At 43.8% G+C, this 23,255-nt stretch overlaps 1 protein-coding gene across 5 annotated transcripts; it reads right to left on the bottom strand.

Annotated features, from left to right (window-relative positions):
- Positions 1-13,156: 13,156 nt before the first annotated feature.
- Positions 13,157-21,869, bottom strand: RNF6 (ring finger protein 6). 5 transcript variants are annotated; one of them, XM_071553623.1, is made up of 5 exons: positions 21,744-21,869; positions 19,417-21,028; positions 17,943-18,155; positions 17,337-17,444; positions 13,157-15,937 (listed from the first exon to the last, which is right to left on the bottom strand). In XM_071553623.1, the coding sequence occupies exons 2-5, from the start codon at positions 19,478-19,480 to the stop codon at positions 14,235-14,237; spliced, it is 2,088 nt and encodes a 695-aa protein (XP_071409724.1). In that variant the 5' UTR covers positions 19,481-21,028; positions 21,744-21,869; the 3' UTR covers positions 13,157-14,234. The 5 variants fall into 5 exon arrangements, with proteins under 5 accessions (XP_071409724.1, XP_071409734.1, XP_071409715.1 ...); XM_071553633.1 differs by lacking the exon at positions 19,417-21,028; XM_071553614.1 differs by lacking the exon at positions 21,744-21,869 and having other exon boundaries at positions 19,417-21,409.
- Between the last annotated feature and the right edge of the window lie 1,386 nt (positions 21,870-23,255).

Raw genomic sequence — 23,255 nt, 5'->3', positions numbered from 1 at the left:
CTGGTCCCTCCTGCTGAACTAGGACACCTTACAAATGCTTTGCACAGAAAGGACATACAGTACAGTAGACCGTAGTTCAGGCTTTCTTCCAGCTTATACTACACCAACTTAGTAACAGCTAGTAATGAAGAAAAAAGACATTATTAAGCAAAAAAGAATAATACTGAAGAAATTAAAAGCTTAATGAAGAAATCACAGAATCGTAAAATGGCTTGGGTTGAAAGGCGCCTCATCTAGTTCCAGCCCCCCTGCCATGGACACCTTCCACTAGACCAGGTTGCTCAGAGCCCAGTCCAGCCTGGCCTTGAACACTTCCAGGGATGGGGTATTCACACTTTCTCCAAGTAACCTGTTCCAGTGCCTCACCACCTTCACAGTAAAGAATTTCTTCCTAATATCTAATCTAAACCTGTCCATGGTCAGTTTAGAGCATTACCCCTTGTCCTTTCATTACATGTAAAAGGTCCCTCCTCAGCTTGCAGGTACTGGAAAGTGCTATAAGGTCTCCCCAAAGCCTTCTCCTCTCCAGGCTGAACAGCCCCAGCTCTCTCTGCCTGTCCTCATAGGAAATATTTAAGATTGATTTCCTGAATGTAAGTAGTTCTCAAAATGCATGAGGTGCATTTTCATTATTTTGATTCACTTCCCTGTCCCACAGGTAGGTTGCTGGCTAATGTGAGTCCAATATTCTCTGGCTTTATAATCAATGAGATTGGTGCAAAGGGAATCCAAGGCAGGCATATAATACTGCCAAACTCACTTTGCACAATTGTAAACAAATGCAGGAAAGCAAAATTGTTCCCAAGCAGATGTGCTCAGAAAGACTGAAAACAAGTTTGAGAGACACTTGTTAAGATTAAACCATATTCTGCAGCACATGTGTGAATATTCCAAAATATGTTTTGAACCAACTATTATGGCCAGGCTATGATATGATTTGAAATAATAGAGTTCAGTATATAGTGTATCTGTGACATACATATTATTTAAAATATTTTAGTACCAGAAAAAAATAAAGTGTCATGTACAATGCAGAAAAAGAAGGGGGAAAAAAAGAAAAAATCCCACTGAAATATAATCTAGTATAGCAGGGAGTTATATGTATATAAAAAACAGATGACCTGAAGGAACCCAACAAGGAAGACAGAGATGGACTTTTTACAAGAGCATGTAGTGACTGGACAAGGGGGAATGGATTCAAACTAAAAGAGTGTAGGTTTAGATTAGGTGTTAGAAGGAACTTTTTTATTGTGAAGGTGGTGAGGCACTGGAACAAGTTGCCCAGAGAAGTGGATGCCCCATTCCTGAAGGTGTTCAAGGGCAGGCTGGATGGAGCTCTGAGCTACTTGGTCTAGTGGAAAGCATCCCTGCCCGTGGGAGGGGTGTTAGAACTAGATGGTCTTTAAGGTCCCTTCCAACCAAACCCAGCACTCACTGCTGCCCTTGTTAGCAGTGTTTTGGCAGACTAGCATAAAAGGTTCCTTGCTCTCTGCTCTGCTGCTTTTCAGGGAACATGACCGACTCGTACCCTGCAGACTGGGGTTTCTTCCTTTGCTGGGAGCCGTTCCCATAGACAGCGATCTCCAGGCAGCTCACAGAGAGAGAGGCAGTGTCATCATCCCTGTGTCCCCAGGGCGGAGGAGGCAGAGGGAGCGGCGCTGGCTTCGGCTGGGCCATCTGGAGAGCCAGCTCCGCCGGGAGTGCGGGGCACAGGCCCTGGGTGGCTCTGCCCTGGGGCGGACAGCAGCGAGGGAGCCGCGGGAGCCGCTCCAGCACCTGGGAGAGCTCCCGGCGCCGGCACGGGGGCGGCTCCGCACCCGCAGGCACCGCCTCCCCGCGGCAGCAGCGGGACCGACATCCCAGGCAATGCGCTTCGCAGCTGGCTCTTCGCGGGGTTAGGGCGGTCCCGTGGTGTAATGGAGAGCACTCCGGACTCCGAATCCAAAGGACCTGAGGTCGAATCTCAGTGGGGACCGTTCCCTGGCAGTTCAATGCCTCCCTGCCATCCCATCCCGTCACGTCTCGGATGCTCAGCAGGGTCAGCCCCGGTTAGTACCGGGTGCTGGAGACACTCCCGAGGACTTCACTGTCTCTGTCCAAGCTTGCTCAGCCGTGGCAGGTGAACCTTAGGACTCAAACGGTGGGCGGCTAGTTCCGCGCACGCTGTGCCTCACCTAAAAAAAAAAATTCCACTGCGCAGGCTGGAGGGGCACACCCGCGTGGGGAGAGCCCTTCGGAAATCTTCGTTCTCGAAGTTTGGCCATACATACATATTCGCGGGGTTATTTAGATTTAACTCAGTTGCTTTTGTTTCAGAATTACCATTCACTTAGCTGCTCGTCGCGTTAGTATTTCCACGCTCAGGGAAACAAAGGGCGCTGGTGCAGTGTCCAAGGAGCTTCAGCCCTGCGCCGGCCTTGCAGAGCACGAAGGGAAAGCGGTTTTTCCCAAATCCTATTTTCCCCCGACCCTGTTAGGAGCAGCTGGGGCTCGGCGGGAGGAGTAGCGCGGCTCCCCTCGCTTCCCGGGCTCACGGTGCTCACCGCTGCCCCAGCGCGTACAGGGAAGTCAGCCTTAGCTGCATCCCCTCGCCTCCACCACCCTGGGCCACATTGTGGTCTGAGAAACGCTCGTGAGGCCTCGGACATGACGAGCTGCACCTGGACTAAGCCCCTCTTGAGCTTACCAGAACACTATCCGTTCCAAGCAACTAACGTTTTCTAATGAGTCCCTTATTATTAATGAACAGCCTTGGAAACATGTTTTTTTTGAATGAATAACAACCCAAGTGGAATAATATTTCTGTTGCCAAACCTTCAGAGAAAGTTACTGACTCGAATTGTGGCCAGTATGAAAATTACTATGACCTAAAGCCCACTTTCTAACAACCCTATAAACACCAGTCCAAAGTGAAATGCTTTTGAGCTCTCAAGTCCCAGAAGGAAAGGGACATGTATGTCTCAAACAGCAATAACCAGATGGTTGCGGAGCAAACCAAGGACTGTTAGTAATAACAGACAAGAATTGTTGCTAATAAGCAGACTACTGGTATTAACCATGAGAAAGAACAAGTTTTGGCTGAAGAAGGAGTGCCAGGTGGATGTAGAGCAGCACTTTTCTGTGAGGAAGAACCACAACACAGTACTGCACAAACGGAGGGATGATTGGCAGGGAGTGGACATGGACTATAAGGTGGGATTTGGACCATGAAAGACACTCAAAGTCCTCTGATCCATTTCCAGAAAAGCCTAAAAGAACAGACTGTGCACGGTAACTAATTAGCATAGAAAGTGACAAACTTTCCATAAAAAGGTACCCCCCAAAGCCTGGACATCTGGTGCCCCCAGATCCTGGACATCTCAGCAGGACTGACACAGCTGGACCACCATTTATCAGCTGAATTGATCCTGAAACCAGGATCAGCATCCCCCTCAGCTGGGTCGGCACTGAAACAAAGATCAGCATCCCATTAGCTGGATCAGCACCTGAGTGAGGGATGGTGATCCCTTTTATCTCTCTTTTACTTTCTTTTTCTCTCTTTTTTTCTTTTCCTTTCTTTAATTCATCTTTCCCTTTTTAATTAGGTTCTTTCATTTATATTTTCGCTACCACCCTGTTTATCCAAAACTCACTGCCGTATGCTTAATCTCTCTTTTCCCTTTTACCCTATCCCTTTATCCAGAACCCACTGCCGTGTGCCTAATAGAGTATGTCAGGGACTAACATACCAATTTCCATGACAAGTGTGTAATTTACTAATAAAACTCTGATTCTTTGCGGACCCTCCGACTTTTGTCGTTCCTTTTGACCGATGAGCATTTTGGAATGCGAAGTGCTTCCTTGCCCCTCAGGGAGGGTCCTCACACAGTGCCCTGTTGCCGCTCTCTCTCCCCTTCTCAGGCAGGTCTGTGCTCGAGGACCCCCTGCCGAGCTCCTTGTTGACTGGCGCCCTCTCCTGCTGTGCGACATGTTTTCCTCTTGGAAGCCGGAGTTTCATCTGAATTCAAAGGATCCAGGCAGTGCACGGGGATGCGCCATGGGCTGCTGCGGGACCCCGTGCTGGGGCTCCGGACAGGCTTTTGCCCGGAGCGTGCTTCTGCTCAAAACAGTGCGTCTCATTCAAATTGTTCTGCCTTCCAAATTCTACCACCATCAAAGTAAGAATGAATCTCATCACGATATTTCCTGAGGTTTTGGGGTTGCATTACTCTCAGGGGCATCTCACAGCCCAGATCATGTAGAGAGTTGGGAAAGGAGCTATAACTTGATTCATGTGGTGAGACAGAACACAGCACAGATGCAGGGGAATAATGAGTGAAATCATCTGGGAGGCCAGAATCATCTTTTGGGATTCATGGGCAAGGGAAAAAAAATTGGAGTCTGTGGACTTGAAGATGCCTTACAAAAAGGCAGAGGGGGAGTGCTAAATTTCACAGACATTTTGATGAAATAACTCTGAACTTGGGTTTTAACTTGAATCCCATATGGAACAAAAACTGCCAAGAAAAACAAACTAAGAAAATGGAATTTTATTAGTCTAAACAGGAAAAAGGTATGAGCTGTCACAATCCTGGAGATAGCCTCCAACTGTAGTGTTTAGGTGATGCTCCAGTAGCTCAACAGAAGGACCTGAATCCAGACATGCAATAATTCTGACCTAAACATTATACTATGATGCTTGTATTTTTTCCCTAATGAATACCTGTTTTTTTCTATAAAATTCAATTTATTGTATATGTGTGTGTGTGTGTGTGTGCACAAACTATGGTGCTAGGCAAGGAATAATATGATTCTTTACTCTCACTGTACACATATGAAAGTCAACTGATACACATATGTGTATTAACTACACACTAACTGTATGCTCATACACATATTAGCAATATTTGTTCTTTCAGTGTTTAGATGCACCCTGTTAACATTGAACAAATGGAATAAACCGCATGCAAAAGATGTTTAAGAACCCGTAAAAGGAATAGTACCAGCAGCCAAAGTGCTCTATTCATGCATTACTCACTCAAATAAGGGCAAGACCTCTGTATTAAAATAGCAACACGGTATGCTTTCTTGGGCATGCATGCCTGAAGGTAAAGGATGAACCATTACTAATGTAGCTCTAATGTGTGCAGATGGCAAAAATAGCTCACAGGCTCTATAAGGTATGTCAAATGCTCAGCAAAGCAGATCCAATGCTACGTAAGGAAGTACAATGGAACTGGCCTAGATGAAGGCTTAATACTAAAGATGAGATGGAAAGGTTCAACATAAAATTCAAGGACTTTTCTTGAAAATAGAAGCAAATACTATATCTGACCCACTTTACTCAGGACAAGAACCTCAACTGTGGGTTATAAATGCCTGAAGTTAGGCCCTTATAAAGGAGTGCTTAAAATAATGAGACAAAGTGATCCCACATATCCTATTATAGCTGTTCAACCTGTAGAACAAAATCAAGGCTGTGTTTGTTTTTGTTTTAATGTGTATATGTTTCATTTTTGCACTTCAGGCAATTTACATTGCACTAAAGGTAAATTTAGTGCTGGAATAAACACCTTCTGGAGTAAGAGCAAATGCCAAGGAGCAACTTGCACTGAGTTGGTATCTGGTGAGCCTGCTCCAGGTCTTGTTCAGACCAGTCAAAGTCCAGCGTAAGTCCAGGGAAAAAATGGAAATAGGAGAAAATTTGCTTTGAGATACCTTGTGCACCCAAAAAGTGGGCTAACTCCATTCCTGCTGTAAACATGAGAAGGCTGAGGGCAGTCTGCAGGATGCAGGGCAGTACTTGCTGTTGATGATAGTTTGTGTGTACAGGCTGAAATTAGATTAGCTGCACAGCATCTCAGGATAGCTAATTATATTTTTCACTTTAAAGACTCGTCTCTGAGTGCTGCATCATCACTGTGGCCATGTCTTTCGTTCCAAATGCTGCTCTGATCAAAGCTGGGTAATGCACAGCTCCACAGTTCAAACCATGGAACATGACTGGATAATGACAGTCCTGAGCTTTCTGCCATTTGCCCGCTCTCTCCCTTGAAATCCTGTGGACTGCACTGATGGGTATGGTCAGTACACACAAAAGGGGAATCAGGTCTCAAAGTGTCTTCAGGAACTGGTAAATCCTACAACTCTCAATCAACTTAATGTCATATCTCTTTTCAAGGCATATATTGAAAGAAATACGCCTTAAATTTTGATGGAATGAGGAGACAGACAAGAATACTTACTATAATTTGTGAAATGATCATCCAGAAATCTTCAGGACTGTTTGTCTGAGGACAATCCCATCTACCTCTTTTTCCTGATCAGGTGGTCTACAGCAGACAGCTACCACAACATTGATCATGTTGGTCTGTACACCATTCATGACCTGTAGGCTCCCAGCTGGCTCCTCATCCATCCGGACACAGAGCTCATGCATTCCTCCTGCTTTCATACACAAAGGACAGCTTTTTCCCATTGCTGTCCAGGGATCTCCTTCCAAAACAGCCTGTATCCATCTGTTGCAGCACTCCAGTTGTGTGAACTATCCCACCAGGTCTCTGTGATCCTGATGAAATGGCCTTGTAACTGCACACAGTCATCTGATTCCCTCTGCTTGTTCCCCATGCTGCCTGCACCAGTCTACAGGTGCTTGAGATGCTGATTTACCAGAGAAGTGAGACATCTGCCATCACCATATTGGCCTGAAGGACCTTCCTTATTTGTGTGAACACACCTGGAATGACCCCATTTCATCTGTCTTCTGTTGATTAACAGGTTTCTTCTGCCCACATCATGCTGCACACTCTGCTTATCAACTTGTTCCACTGCTTCCTCACCTGGTTGCAGGATGTCCTGTCTCTCCCTCCATCATTCCTAGGTGGCCTGCCTGTCAGGTTGGTTTCGCTCTGGTCAGTCACTTGGTAGTTACTACACAACTGCACAGGGTTACTTCAGCAGGAGCTTGACAGGGCATCTGCTTTTGAAAGCAGAATAGTTATTTCCCACCAAAGCGAAGCATGAAGTGGTAGGACATAACCTGCTATAATTTACTGTTTTCCCCTTTGTATTTCCAAATTTGCACATGTTGCTAATTGTTGTGTCATTAATTCCAGAAAACTGTCCTCTCTCACACATGCCTCTGTTTCTTTTCTTCTATATTCATTTTTTGAATTAACAGTCTGCCTTAGATTACTAGAATTAGGCTGTGCACCTCAGCTTGGCTGTACAAGTTTAGCCATATTTATGCCAGAGCTAAGCCAGACCTTATTGTCATTTATATTAATGTAATTTAACCAGGTGTGTGGCTTAACACAATGCTTCATGTCAAAACCAGCCTGATAACCTATCCTGCATGTTCCAGTCAAAGTATCATATTTCATGTTCCATTTTCCATTTTGCTATTGTTTTTAGATGAAAAGGCCACATTTATGATTCAGTTGTACATCAGATGACAAGCCCCATAGTAACTAATTGCCCTCCTTGTATTTCTAAAGATCTAAAAACATGAATAGAATGACCCTTTGACACTGAGTCAAGGCAAAAGAGGTTAGGCAACCTATCCTGGTGATCCTTCTGCATAAGTCATAACTTCTTGAATTATTTTCTTGAATTCATACTGGAGCATCTGACAAACTTTTTGGGTCACAGCACTGTGGATATGTTGCACATATCAGTTCTCTGCTCCCGCTTTTCTGGTTCATGGTGTAGTATAAAACAAACATCACTATTATGGTACAAATATGCCACAGACCTACTGAAACACAAAACAAGGATGATGCTCTTGTATTAGTTTTGGAGCTATTTGAGGACACTCAGTGCTCAATAAACCCTGAAAGTGAGACTCTGAAAACCAGGAAGAGTGATGCCACTACTATCCCAGATCTCTCTCCCTTTCTAGTCATGATTCACATGAACTTTTCAGCACTGCCTCAGGTAGTACTTTGTGGAAATAGTCTGTTCCTAAGATGAAGGAATGAAAACAGTTGCAGGTATACAGAAAGATATAATGAATATGGAAGGGAAGGAAAAGGAAGTTGGAAAGACTCTGAAGAACAGGATGAAATTTAAACACTTCTGCAGTTATTTAGCAACACAGGAATCCATTTCTATGTCATATATTATTAAAGGAGACACTATTAGAGAGACATACAGGGCGATAATACCTGCTAGAAAGTCACTGATTTCATCACACATGCAAAAAATGGAAAAGCCTATTAACCCAGCCTGGTATTTCTTTCTGTCTTTACAAGGGCCCTGTCCAAGGCAGCTCTTTGGGTCATTTTCCACATTAAGGCTTTCTAGAGGATCTAGGTTAGCACCAGCTAAACTGAATTTCATATTTCATTTTAAATAAATCGTTTATTTTCAAACTTCTACCCATTTTCTATTTATTTCCCTAAAAATTAATTACTTCTCTCAAGGTCACCAATAAAAGCCATTTAACACGTCACTTCTTCCAGAGAAGCAGCCAGGCTGATGCCAGCACCAACAGCTGTGCACCCTAGAGCAGCAGCTGACCAATACACAATGTCTACTGGACATTTCCTTTAGCCTGAGGATATAATGCTGTTCATCTGTAACATTTCTTTATTTCTAGCTTTCTTTCATGCCATACCAATTATATTCATGTAAGCTACATTCTATTAAATACCTGCATACAAGACAGCTGATGGAGAAATAATTTTTTTAAAAGAGAAAAAAAATTTTAAACCCCCCCAAAACCATGAAAAGTAAAATCTCTGAGTACAAAGCAGATCTTTCTCTCACAAAAGTAGTAATGAACAACTAACTACCATGAAAAATCAGTATCAGGAAGTAAAGTAACTCATGAAGAAGATATATTCTTTAAAGACAAGAATTTAGGAGCACAGAGAAAATAAGACTCCAAGGCATATAAAAACAGACCAGGAAAGATTTTCTAGCAGGTCAGTAAGTGAACCTGCTCCACTTGGTGCTCTGAGAGAGGCCACATTCACAGGGAGAGAGGCACTACAAAGCTGACCTCAGATGCTATAGGCAAGCTTCATTCTCACATATCCCAGTTTTGCCATACTCAGCTTCCCAAGTTATTCTCAGGTGTTTAATATCACTCAGTCTAAACTGAATCAGGCACTAATTTACCCCGGGTTTCTAGGCAAGATGAGAAAATCAAGTCCAAAAGCTGGTCCAACTGGGTGGCCAACTTGGCCTAGTACCTGGTGCCGACTTCTCTGAACCCTCCATCAATGTCAGTTTGCCTTCACTCTTAGGACCCATGTAATATATATGTGGACATGTGCACCCCACTGCTAATTCCTTCAACAGAACAGAAGTCTCTGGGACTCTCCTGAGAACATCTCAACACAGCTGTGCAGGTGTCAGCCTGCCTGGCCTCTCTCACTCACACTGGTTCTGCACCCAAACTCGAGCCTCAGAGCTGCTGAAAACAACCCCTCTCCTTCACTCTCCTGCCCAATACTTCCCATACAGTTGCTTCCAGCTGCCTTAAGAAGAAGGCCTTTCAAACTCCGCTGTGTCAGCAGTTTCTCTTTGCCCCTAGTTTCTCATGATCTTCTTGCCTATCACATGAGCAGGGTGGCAGGTTTGATCCAGGACAGGCCACCTTCTCAACATAGCTGGGAATAACCAGAGCTCAGCACCAGGCAGCTTTCTGCTGCAGGCCAGGTAAGCTGATATACATTACCAGGCAGTCCCGTGGTGTAAAGGACAGCACTGTGGACTCCAAATCCCAAGGCCCTTAGTTCCAGTCTCAGTGGGACCGTCCCCTGGCAGTTCAATGCCTCCCTGCCATCCCATCCCATCCCATCTCAGCACAGATGATGAATACAGTCCCACAGCAGTTGAAGTGTTACTTTGAAAAGGGAGAAAAATGTGCTAATGGGAGCTGTTGGAACAAGATGAGAATTTCACATGGAGAAAACTTCTAACTGGAAGCTGTACATCAAGTAAATGTAATTAAAATATCCCTGAGAAAATGTAGATTATGCTGAAGTTTCAGGAGGAACACAGCAGATTACTGGATAATTTGCATCTCTTTGAGAGAGAAAATGAAGAATTAGAGGGAAGAAAAAAGAATATAAAAAAACCTGTGGCATTACAGAATTTGAACTCTAGGCTTTGGTATTTGTGGAAAAGGACTAAAAACTTAACTACAAGTATTGAAATCTCTGAACTTCAATAGCATGTCAAGAGCTTATGTTTTCAAATATGTATCTTGGACAATACAGGAAATGTTGACCTTCAGTCTAAGTAACAAATAGGAATCTAAAACTTAGGTATTTAACCAATTTTTCTCAACATTTGTACCTTTAATACATTTGTTCACAAAAGCATTTTAAAAACAGGCCTATCCTGTGCCACTTTGGAATATTAACTGCTTAAACTTACTCAAAAATTGACTGATACTGCAAAAATGAAGCCACTAATAGCAAAGTGAGTGATCTCAATGTTACTCCTACACACCTGCTTTAGTGTCTGACCACAGGTGATTCCAGTGATAGCAGAATGCAACACAAATTCCTTCCTGCTCTTGATGATGAATGTGATGCACAAATATATGTTGGTATCTTTCTAATTTTAGAGACAAATCAGGGCAGCCAAGTGTCTTATCACTGTGCTAATTTACTGATCAGAGATTTTCTTTTAATGACAAGTAGTAACATAATAAAGCTTTCCTGTGGAAGAGAACACAGGTAAAAGCTATGGCACTTTTACTGGACATTCATGAAGAATAAGCAACTACTACTCCTCTCTCAGCCCTTTTATACACAAAAGAATAAAACATGTTATTAGCTCACCTAATCAGATGCAACTGAGGAATTTAATAAGGAATTTAATAATTAACAAGCTTCATTCTGTCAGTGCTTTTCTTAGACTTCAAGTTCTTCTCAACAAGTATCAGCTTAAGGACAATTAACATATTTATTTTCTGAAATTCTTCACAGATTTGCCTCTAGTCCCCGTGTATTAAAAAAGGAAGTCTCAGAAATTTACTGATTAAATATCCAGAAGTAAATAGCTAAACCTTGTTTTAGAAGACACTGTTACTGAAGTACCTGTGCTATGTGACATACTCATAAGTGATCAGAAAGAAGAAATAAACCCTAAGTGACGAAATCTGCAAATGCTACAGAGCTACTGGGATATTAACACTGGCTAGGGCAAGTAACGGGAGGCAAGGTGTCCACGATGATGAAAGGACAGAGAAAACTGGATTTGCCCAACATACAAAATAACCCAAGAGAAAAAGGAAATATAAAATAGTACACACAAAAAAAGCATGTGATAGTCCATTCTAAATCAGCAATGGACATTCATGAAAGTGATTGTGAAATCTTTTACATAACTTGTTAAGATATCAGCTCAATGGTGAGCAGCAATAAAAAGTAAATTCAAAATAATAGGGATTATTTGGAAGATCACAGAAGGGAAAAGTTATTATATCCCTCTATAATGCCTAATGCCTCTACATCTTGAATTCTGCATCAGCACAAGTCCTCCCATTTCAAAAAGGCAATGAGACTAGTTATATCAGAATAGCTTCTCTATAAAACAAAGTGATTAAAAAAAAGTAAAGAAAGAAAGGAAGAGAAAAGGCTAAGTCACTATCAAAGTGACTAGAGATGTGTTATGTGACATTGCTTCTTACAGTACAAGAACAAGGGAGCATAAGAGATACTAAAAAGGTTAAAGTATGAAACAAGTAGTCCTCACAAAAGCCAAACTGTAGCTCTGCAATGGGCAGCTGCAGAGATCAAAACCACAGAAGGGTTTGAGAAGTGCTAGGAAATGCATGCAGAATAATATCAAAGCTCTAAAACACAGGTATAACTGTAGGAACACGAAACTCCCAAGTCACAGACAAGGCAAAAGAGTGTTGGGGAGTTGTGGTGGTGCAGAACTTCAGTTGTATCACTGGAAAGCAGGTAAAAAAAGCCAATACCAAACTGAATCACTTCAGATTTAATTGGTCCCATCAACACAATTTCCCAGGAAGGTTGAGGAACACATTGCATACTCCTCCAGTAGAAGGGAGATACTTGACAACTCAAATGGGGCAGGGCAGGAATATAGTATGGGAGTCTTCATGTTTCCTATTGCATAGCCTACAACTTCTACAGAAAGTTCACACTGTACTTTTGGGTGTTCCCCGTAACAGCTCAGTTAAATGCACCCTGTCACAGAGGATCTTGTCTTGAACCATGTACATAATTTTACTATTACAATTACACAGAAAAATCCCTTCTGAATGAAAGAAGGCACAGAGAATCTCCCTTTAGGGCACTGGTGAAGCAGTTGTTCGGATTAAAATCAAAATTGGCGTTGAAGGATCCGGCCAGCAAGGCAACAGAGAGCCAAAAGCAGGCTTCGAACATAAAGTAAAGCTGCAAGGAGACAAGCAAGAAGCAGAAGGCATCCATATCTTTATATAATGTCAAAATCAGGAGCTAACAGAAGTAACAAGAAAACAAATTGTCAAAAAATAAGCTAGCTCTGATTATCACATTTATATCTCCTCACTCTTTACTGCAGCTAAGGAAGCACTCAAGAAAGGGGTCAACAATGTTTGCAGTAATTAACAGCCCGAATTACATCAGAAGAGATCTTAATCATATGCTTAAACTCACCTAAATCTCATGAGAGTTCTTAGAACTACTCTTAGGAATAAAAACAAGCCCTTCCGTGGAACTTGTAACACAAGTTTTTCACTTGCCAAATCAGATCAGACATCCAATTGCTCAACACAGGATTTTATACCTACTCTTCACGGATGTCACAAGCAGATGTTGTAACTGAAGCACCTGACAAAGAAGCACATTAATCAAGGCCACCACCTACAGAAGAGAAAGTCAGTATGAGTTTTCACTTTCCTTTTTACTGCTCAGAGTATACACACACCAGAATATTACCCAATTCTACCTTTCTCCGGGGATCAAGATGCATGTTGCTCAGAAGAGCTTTGTGACATTCAGCTTCTTCCAGAAACCCCGAAAGTGCTTTGTGCTGGGGCTTTTTTGTAACAGCTAACAGGCATTGTTGAAGCACAGAAAAAGAGTTGGGGAATACCAGGGAAAGAATGAAGTGAAAGCTGAGACTGAATATCAAGAATAATAAATCTTCTTACTAATCTACAGGATATGGCTCAACAGTAATTCACACAAAGCCTCTACTGTTTACTTTGCAACTTTATTTCAGTGTAAGTTATTGGTATAAAGTTTAGTATCTAATTATACAGATACTGGGGACTTTCAGGGAAGCTTATTTTGTCCTTTTTAGTGTCTTTTGTCATTTGGTCTTCAGGCATGTTTCAAGAGGACAAATATTGTATGTGTACCTTTATTTTCTGTACAAAAACACTTCAAGTCATTCTTCTGAGTACAATGTCCAAAACATGCATATTGTAAACAATATAACCATCAAGGAAATATTGTCCCTCTTTAAACTAAGGCAGTTAAAACCCCAAGAATATCAATTCAGTAATTTAGAAGAGTAAAAAGGCTTCCTCAGTGCCCACTTACTCTTTGAGCAAATAAGTAAGACACAGACTTTTGGAATTATCAGATTTGATTGCTGTCATTATTGAAAAGAGAGATTGTCAAAGACAGCACTTAATTATGTACATTTTATAATGTCATTAACCAATCAATTTTGGAATAAGAATTCATCAGCATTAAGAACTGTGTAAACCTACATGCAAAAATTGCAATAGAATTTTTTAAATAGAACCAAGCTGGCAAGTTTTTGGAAAGGATATTTCCATGTTTTAAAAAAAAGTCTATTAAAGTAAGCACTTCAAGTACCTTAAATATCTTTAGCAAGAAACTTTCCAGAAAAGAAATTGTTCTTAGAACAAAAAGCTAACAAATGGCTATTTAGCCACTAATTTTTCAACACAGTGGTGGGTCTGTGTGAAACCATTTGTAATCTAAATAAAGCAAGTTCATTACAATGTTAAAAAACATATCTTAAGCACGACTGATTAACTATTGCATTTCCGTATTTACAAAAGTGCTTAGCATAACAAAATTACCTAAAAAAATATAAACTTCACCAATATCATTTAGTTATGTGTACTCCTAGACCAGTTGGAAAAAATAGTATTTACATTGCTAGATTTAAACAAGTTCTCTATAATTTTTAAAGAAATTTAACAAAAATCCCCCCACAAATGGACCCCTTTGTAAGTCAATTCATCTGACTCATTACAAATAGAGCAGAAGCAAATTCTTGAGAACTGAGCAGTATGAATAATTCTAGCCATTGTCTGTGGCATTAGACCCCAAAACAGGCTGCCGACAAATTGGGCAAGTGGAATTTTCAGAAAGCCAGCGATCAATACAGTGAATATGAAACTCATGCCTACAAGGTAACTGCCTTAGTTTGTTCCCCGTTGCATATTCATTAATGCAAACACTACATGTTTTACTTCTTTCGTTTTCAGTGTGAATTTCCCCATAGTTCCGGGTAGAAAGATTGTCAATCTGCTCTTTGGTTAAGCCTCTTAAACGGTCATCATCGTCATCTTCATTCAGCAAGAAAAAGTGGGCAAGTCGAAGTATGGGCAGCGTTCCATTTTCCACAAGGTTGTTTGCATCTTGAGGCTGCCTGTTATCTTGGTGCTCATTGTGACGCCCATAGCGTTGAGTATCATCCCTCTGTCCACTTCTTTCCCTGCTGCCATTTCTAGATGAAACCTCACTTGGATCACTGCTGTTTGCTGAACTGGAGTTACTCTGTGCATCATATAAGGGGTGACCACTTCTCTGCACTTCTGAGTTGGATTCAGTTTCCATTAAAGAGCTCAGTTCTCCAAAGCCTGTCATAATCTGTCTAAGGATTGATCGAAGAGCCACTGATGAGGGTTCCCCAAGCCCAGCTTCTGAAATCCGACGAAGAGGTACCCGTATGGTGCTGACGTAGGTTCGAATACCCGCACGTTCTGATCGTGATATCGTACGCCGAAATCCCCCACTGTCACTTTCAAAGGTGACGGTGTTCTCTGAGATTCCTACTCTAGAACGAGTTCTACTGGCAATACTGTCCCGGTCTCTGTTTTCTCCAGGACGAATTCTTCTCACCTGAAGATCTAATGTAATTGTTGGATGCCTTCTGACAGAAGCTGCTGGCCTACTCGGTTGCTCCTCTTCCAAAGTTACTCCCAAGGATGGGGCTACACTGGAAAGTTGAGGACCCTGAGTGTTGCCTCTTGCTTGCTCTTCAGCAGGCTGCGGAGAAGCCTGAGCTGTTTGTCTTCTACTTCTGTTGACTTGCTGTCCATTTCTATCCTGCCTCTGGCCATGTTCTTCAGAACGAGCAGCATCATCTTGCCTTTGCAGGGGAGAGCGGCTTCGACCACTTAAGGTAGACCTCAGCCGCAGAATTTCTAGTCTTTGGTTTGTATTCATCCGAGCATTCGTTCTAGCTCTACCTCTTCTGACTCTTGTGGAAGCAACTCTTCCTGGCGTTTCTCTTCGTTCACCAGCAGCTGCAGAGTTATTATGTGTAGTATTATTTGTTTGGGAAAGGCTTGTCAACTCCCTTGTTCTACTCCTGAGCCTGCCAGAGACTGCTTGAGAGACTATGTCAGACCTTAGTGCCATGGCATGTCTTAAAAACCTGGTCCTTGCAGCTTCATTGTTTGCCTCTCTTGCAGCCATGCTCCTTGTTCGTGGGGGTACTGAACCAGCAACTAGTTGACCTCTTCTTTCCAAATACAGTCTGGTAGCATCGATATCAACATACTCCTCGCCAGGAGGTTCAAGACTGTTATGATCGTGATTTATGTTGATTTCAAGACTAAAACGAAACTCCCCACTGTTTGGATTTGTTCGACTCACAGCTCTCCAGGTTTGGTTCCCACTCTGTCCACTGCGAGTGGCATTTCCCGTACGACGAAATGTGTTAAGCCATTCAAACAAAGAGTCGCCATTTGAGTTTTCTCCAAGAACATCAGAATCTGAGGGAAACAAAGAATTGCAAACATTCATACAACTGCATGCTCAGCATACCATGATGCACTCCAAATCCTCTATGCTTGTGGTGCTCTGAAACAACACAGTAAGGAAGTCGCCTCTCCTGGAGGTTTTTAAGGCGAGACTGGACATGGCACTGAGTGCCATGATCTAGTAATCAATGTGGGGTTGGATTAAGGGTTGGACTTGATGATCTCTGAGGTCTTTTCCAACCCAAATGATTCTATGCTAACGTATGAAAATATGCAGTATCTAAAAATGCAAGCAAAACTCACCAGTTCAACCTCGAATTTTTGTCTCCCCAGCAGACACACTGATAATTAATACGCCCAGATGGTCTCTTCTGAGCAAGCACTCACATTCAGGTGGTCCAAAGTTAGTTGTATTTGACTAGTATCAGTCCCTTCCTTTAGCTATCAATTTGGGGGTATTCTAGTCAGCTCACTTTTGATGAGGAAAAATGTAACAGATTTTGTCTTCCTTTGGAAAACATTTTAAAAAATTGTTTTCCATAAGCAGTGGAATAAATGAACACATAATCACTAGGATTGGAAGGGACCTCTGGAGAGCAGTTAGTCCAATTCCCCTGCAAAGGCAGGTTCACTTAAAGCAGGTGACAACATAACTCGTCCAGGTGGGATGCGTGGTTTCAACAGATTTTCTTTTGTGCAAATATATTCTTTTCCTACTACAATATCCACAGCTCCAGTTTCAAATTTCCAACTACAAGCTCAAGAACAGATACAATTGTTGTGATTAGTGCTAACTATGTGTATAAAAGCAGGCCAGTGGTCGTGATCGCATTGAAGGTTTTCCCTTGAAGGGATCAGATTATGTTCCCCCTACTCCATCATCTCCCCATGTCATGAAACCTGCAAGAACTTTGCTATCTTCATTTCTGAGCTCCCAATTCCTCTTCTAAATCTGAGTAGAACTGGCCAAAGGATTAAGCCAATATTGCTGGGGACTTGAAGACAGACAACGACCTTAATACAAACAGCCTCACTTGACTATAAGAAATGGAAATAGAACAACAAAAGCAGCAAACTGGAGAGATGAACTGTTTTCCAATTAACTTATTTTCCACCTGCTCTAATACATGATAAAAACCTCTAAGAATTGAAGAATTAACTTTTTTGTGCTATTACATTTACTAAGAAATGAAAATAAGAAAAATAGGAGCAAATAATTTGTAGTTAACATAAATCAGTTCTCATCAAGTACTTCAAGTTTGTTTTCCTATCATTAGGAAATCTCAAGTTCCTGCTTTTTAACAATCCACACAGTCATAGTGGAATAAAACAAGACATGAGATGAATTTCTCTCACATATCTGTGCATCATATACTGTGTGTGGCTACATATACAAATGAAGAACGTTTACCTCCAACAGTTCTACCTTCAGCTTCTCTGTTATCCAGATCAGACTGTGATGCCAGACGCTCCTTAGCCCCCTCCAAGCGTTGCTGCAACTCTTCTGCTGTTATTTCCCCTGAAATAATTTAGATTTTGATAATGCTGTTAGATAAGACACTGTAACTGCCTCAACACAGCCATGCAGAAGTAACAGTTTCTACCTTAATGAAATTCGTCAGAAGGCAGATGAAACTGAGTGTTTTAACTAGAAAGAAAACTGCACTAGTGTAAGATTATAATGCAGGTAACACAGGTAACAGAGGAAGTAGGTACTGGGGTGGAAGAAAAAAAGATGCTGAATGTGTTAAAGACTATGCCAGCTTTCAGTAACAACTTAGAGGCCCCCAAAATATCCACATATCAATAGATATTATTTAATGTACCAAATGTTAATTATTTGGTTTTGGGTATTACCTGTATGCAAAGAAGCTGTGTTTGAAAGTGTTATACATTTGTTCCACATGGAGGTTTTTTATTTTGTACAAAGCCATAGAAGTCAAGCTACTCAAGTCCTACTACCACATGTGGTGCCCGACAGCAGGAATGTTACTTCACAAAGGTATCCACATCTTACCAGGAGTGCCAAGCAGGTTGCTGTCTCTCATTAACCTGTAGTCTTCTTCATTGAGCTCGTTAATGAACTGGTAATAAGCCTCCTCCCTGCCGAGGCGCTCCAGCTGTCGCTGCCTCTCGTTTTCGCTGTGGCCACACTCCCGTGATGCCTCATGGCCACTGCCATTTCCCGCACGGTGTCGGGAGCGATCCATAGTGATAATGCCAAGCTGTCCTGAACAATACCAGGAGGTCAGACTGTACAGTCATTACACTAAGAATTTACCTAATTTGCAGGAGTTCCCTCTTGTCATTTTCAATGAAATTAGTTTATTATTAGCTAAAGATGATTAAGGTGAACAAAGGTCCATGCTATTTGCCAAGTGAACAGTGTAGTTCATTATGCAAATATTTTACTTCTAGTTTGCTGAAAAACAGTTTCAAGTCCCCTTTCCTGACTGAAAGAGCATATTGGTGGGTATGGCAACTTTAACATAAAAAAACAATGAGAGATTTCTCTTTTAGCTAGGCAAGGATATTGTAGAAGGTTAAAGGAATAACATAACATCTATGTCCCTTCTCCTAAGTAAAATACAACAGTAGTGTGCAGTATTTTAAAAGATGAAGTATAATTAAAACCATGGTTCTCTAATTATTGGACTGCAATTATCCACTATAGACTTCTGACAACCACAAGTGAGGTAAGACTACATATTTCAGAGGGATTTCCAAGGGGTATTTCCATTGGAACACCCATCACATATCACAAAGCCTACAGATTTGGTTTTGGTGGGATGACTCTTCTGGCATTCTTACATCATTTGTATATTTTCCTTATACTCTCTAATCCAAGGATTAGCTACCAAAAGGATACCCATGTCCAGAAAATGAGTGTAGAAGGTAAAGGGCTCTATTTTATCCACAGTTCTTCATCACTTTCTGAACACTGAACCAGTGGGACCACAGTTAGAAGGCAAGAATAACCCTCTAGTGTCAGAAAGAGGCATCATCTCCCTTGATTTCTGTGCCTTTACCACCTCTCTGATGTGGCCCAGGACTGAGTCCTATCAGCACCTCAGACCATCCCTTTTCAATTTGTTAAAGAAAACCTCTTCTTGAGGCAGAAACCTGAGAAGAGATCACTTCTCTAAAAAGGAGATCATCAGGCCAAAAGATCCCAACCACAGCTACCATTCTGCATGCATGCAAACACGGGTAAATTAATTAGGAAACACCTTTGGTTGGTTGGGGTTTTTTGTCAGTTCACACATACAAAAGTCACTTCAAGTTTAAATTATAGGGAAAACATAGAACAGAATTCTCAGCACTTTCCTGATCAGTAATTAGTCTTCACAGGACAGGTGATGAGACAACAAACAGACCACACGAACCAACTATTAGCAATACAGAGGAAATTTTTATCAATGCTGCAAACACATACAAATAATCAGAAAATGTATTGGCCAACAGCAGAAGTTGGCATACATTTAATATACCTTTCTTAAGTTCTTTGTGAGATCCATTCTGATGTATCCTCAGTCTCCTTATTTTCCACCCCATATGTCACTTCCCCCTGCCAGCCCTGCCCCGGGCTGCACTTCTAAACACCTCTTCCCAATCAATCATTCCACTCATCTTCCTTCTGTGTCTAACACTGCATTTTTAAGCATTTAAAACTTCTCTTCCAGCTCTTTAACTCATTCAACTTAAAAAAAAAAAAAAAAGATGAGTATCTCCCCTTCAAGACACTTTTCATTCTCGTAATATTTGTGGGGGTTTTAAAATCAGTCGCCCTCTTGGCCCAGCCTCACAAGCTGCAGTTGATTGCTGGCCTCCACTTCCCACAAGGGTTATGTTCAAATCAGGTCACTTCTCACATCAGCTTCCAAATACAAATTTCTCAGCCAGCTCTTCCTCTCCCTACCCAGAGCTTCTCAAAACAAAAGCAGTTCCCACCCAAGCCCCAACCCCCCTGCCCAGTTACCATTATCCACCCATCACTTGAATATTACCGGGACAATACCCAATCCATAGGGCACTAAATACTGAAGTGTCTCTGTCCCAGGTGACTTACAACCTGAGGCAGGTAAAGCAGGGAGGGGGCAAGAGGACAAATAAAATTCACTTGGTTTCTCCTGAGATTGCTATTCAGTCAAAAACCTTTAAACAAGTAGCAAACAACTACCATGTCGACAATGACCACACTAAGTCAAGCGACTTCCTGGGTACACCGCAGTAGTGCTGCACAGAAAGAAAATTATATATGCATTTTTAAGATCACAAGTCCATCACAAGTAGTCCCCTCCCATCTAAATTTCAAGTCGTGTTCAAAAGAGACATTCTTGGCCTCTCAGTTACCATCCACAGAAAATCTGGAAATCTCTGATTTTGTGGGTGGTAGGGGAAAAAATTACTCTTTTGTTGACAACTGTATGGTAGGATGATTAGTCACACTCTTTAAATGACTCACTTAGAAACAGTTAAGAAGCGTGAAGTGCTCAGTTGTCCCATCTGTTTAACGTAAGTTCAGGGATGACAACTACTATCCTTATTTATCAAATGCCTTCAAAACTAAGTATTTTGGCACTTTAAATGTTTGTGAAAGTTGAAGGGTAGTATCTGCATAAAAAATGAGCTCTTTAGTGACTAAAATATTTCACAGTATTTATAAATTCAGGGATATTAACCGAAAAACTGAAATCGAAATCCAGTTATGACTTAGGATTACTCTTCCTTAGCAGAGACAGGGCCCACATGCTAACCGTTTATATTTTCGAGAATTTTCAACCTCAGACTTACTCCTTTAGCTAATTCACAGCTACTCTGGCCCATTCCTCCAAGTTTACAGTTATTTTTATATATGCAATATATACTTTATGATTTTAGGTTCGGGCCTGTTTCCATGAATGACTACCCACTCCATTCAATCAGGTACTCGTTTTCTGACCGACTACCACCTGATTGCGAGGCAACTACGGAGTTTAGCTGAGCAAGCCTCCCCGAGCCTGAGGGCTACTTAGCATTTCTGTCACACCGCAGCCTCCAGGCAGGATGATCTCACCGGCTTCCGGAGTGAATAAAAAAAAAACAAACCCAGATGCACAGAGCCTGGGGAAGGCGGGGAGGAAGGAGAGAGAAAGGGAGAGTCAGAGGGAAATGAAGGCACAGCCCGCGGGACACCCGGAGCTAAGAGAGCCCAGAGCCTGGGACCGGCCGCTCCCACGCCGGACAGGGCAGGGCGGGGAAGAGCCGGGCCGGGCAGGGCCGTCCCCCGGCTGTGGGTGCGGGACCCCCGTGCCGGCCTGTTGCAGGGCAGGGCCGGCCCGGGCTGTATCCCGGTTGCGGTGCGGACCCCCGTGCCCCCCTGTTGCCGGGCACGGCAGGGGCAGGGCAGGGCCGTACCCGGTTATGGTGCGGACCCCCGTACCGCCCTGCTGCCGGGCAGGGGGCGGGCGCGCGCAGTGACTGACGCGGCTCCCGCCCAATGAGCGGCCGAGCGCTCGGCCGCCCGGCCAATGGTGGCAGGGCCTGGCGGCGCGTGCCCCCCCCCCCCCCCCCCCCCCCTCCGCCCCTCCGCCCCGGCTCTACGGCCGGGCCCGGCCGCGCCACCGCCCCCCAATGCCCGCGGCACCCGCGCCGCTAAACCGGGGAAGCGCCCACGCCTCCACCTGCTCCGGCTGAGGGAAGCCTGCCGAGAGCGCAGCCGAGGACACCCCAAAGCCCGTCCCTGCCTGCTGCCAGCAGCGGCGCCGACCAGCCCAGCCCAGCCCGCTCCCCTGCCCTCCGGGCGCAGCGGAGGCGCCTCCGCCGGGACGACACCGACCCCTCGGATGGGCGAGCGGAGCGCGCTCCAGCCCCGATTGTGGTCCGGGTCCCGGCTCCAGCCCCGATTGCGGTCCGGGCGGCTGCCGGCGCCGCGGGCGGAGGTTCCGAGCGTGCGAGAGGACGGCCCCAGCCCCGGCCCCGGCCCCGGCCCCGCCCCCGCGGCGCACGCGCGCTCGGCATTCCCTGGTAATTCCCGGGAGGAGGAACACTGGGAGCTTGTGTGCCCACTGCTCAGGTCTGGTGCTCTTTTAAACGGGGCGCTTCGCCGGTTTTCGTGACTCTGCCTGTCGCTCCCTCCTTCCTTTCTGTTTACCTTTCCTCCTGCAGGACTTTTCCCACTTTCTCCGTTTCTGCCAAAACTTTGAGAAAAATTCCCCCGGTGCCGTCACAGAGGCTGTTTTGCCTTCACCAGTAGTTTTAGCAATGCCGAATTGCGGTCCCTTGGTATAACGGAGAGCATTCTGGACTCTGAATCCCAAGGACCTGAGTTCCAGTCTCAGTGGGACCGTTCCCTGGCAGTTCAATGCCTCCCTGCCATCCCATCCCGTCACATCTCGGATGCTCAGCAGGGTCAGCCCCGGTTAGTATCGGGTGCTGTGACAGTCCCGAGGACTTCCCTGTCACTGTCCAAGCTCGCTCGGCCGTGGCAGATGAACCTCAGGACTTAAACGGTGGGGCCAGTTCTGCACACGCTGTGCCTGACCTAAAACATCCACTGCGCAGGCTGGAAGGGCACACCCATGTGGGCAGAGCCCTGCCCAAATCTGTGTTCGTGAAGTCTGGCCATACAAACATACAGGCAGAAGTTTCCCCCGCATGGAACGACGACCCTCTTCCAAATTCCACGTGTACCAGTTGCAGATGCACAGAAGCATCCACAGACTCCAGAGCTGCTTGTGCAGGTTGTCACGACACGTGGTGGGAGCTGCCCGGCTGTGACGCTGGACTGTGCTGCACGTCTTGCACAAACTCTCTGAACCAGCAAAGCGAGAGGATTTCACAAGAAGGAGCTTTACCTCTGCAAAAGGACCTCATCCCTGAAACATCCAAACTGCTCATGGCACTACTTGAACTTGCTCGCAGAAATAAACAAGGTGTGCTGGTTTAAAGGTAAACCAGCAGGAGAAATGAACAGACCACAAAAGAGATTGTAAGTCAGAGTTATAATTTAATAACAATATTACAATAAATACAATGGCACAAAGATAAATGGGTTTTAACCCAGACATATAACTCAGAACCCTGGGGCACAAACACAATGGTGTTTGTTGGCCCCTGTGCTGAACCCCACGTGGTTCCCTTGAGTCCAAAACAAAAGAAAGTGAAGAACTTGTTAGCGCAGCTGACATTTGCAGTCTGGTGGAGAGTGGTGGTCTCCTCTTGTTGAGGTTCTGGTCCTCCTCTGGATCCAACAAGTAGTTCTCTGAGGTCTCCAAACCCCCAAGATTAGGTACCCTCAGGTCCAGGTGGAGCACCCAGTACCTCCCCCAGGGCGGAATCATGGGGTATT

Source organism: Pithys albifrons, chromosome 1 (assembly GCF_047495875.1).
Source record: "Pithys albifrons albifrons isolate INPA30051 chromosome 1, PitAlb_v1, whole genome shotgun sequence".
NCBI classification, from domain to species: Eukaryota; Metazoa; Chordata; class Aves; order Passeriformes; family Thamnophilidae; genus Pithys; species Pithys albifrons.
The sequence above is the reverse complement of the archived record's forward strand: the minus strand, read 5'-3'. Positions and strand labels throughout refer to the sequence as shown.

What these genes read in the sequence shown, in the direction of transcription:
- RNF6 (XM_071553623.1), bottom strand. Translation starts at nt 19,480, where the DNA reads ATGGGGTGGAAAATAAGGAGACTGAGGATACATCAGAATGGATCTCAC. An exon ending in TCACAAAGAACTTAAGAAAG is followed by an intron (nt 18,156 to 19,416) that starts GTATATTAAATG and finishes GGTATTGTTCAG; the next exon opens with GACAGCTTGGCATTATCACT. An exon ending in CAACCTGCTTGGCACTCCTG is followed by an intron (nt 17,445 to 17,942) that starts GTAAGATGTGGA and finishes AAATTATTTCAG; the next exon opens with GGGAAATAACAGCAGAAGAG.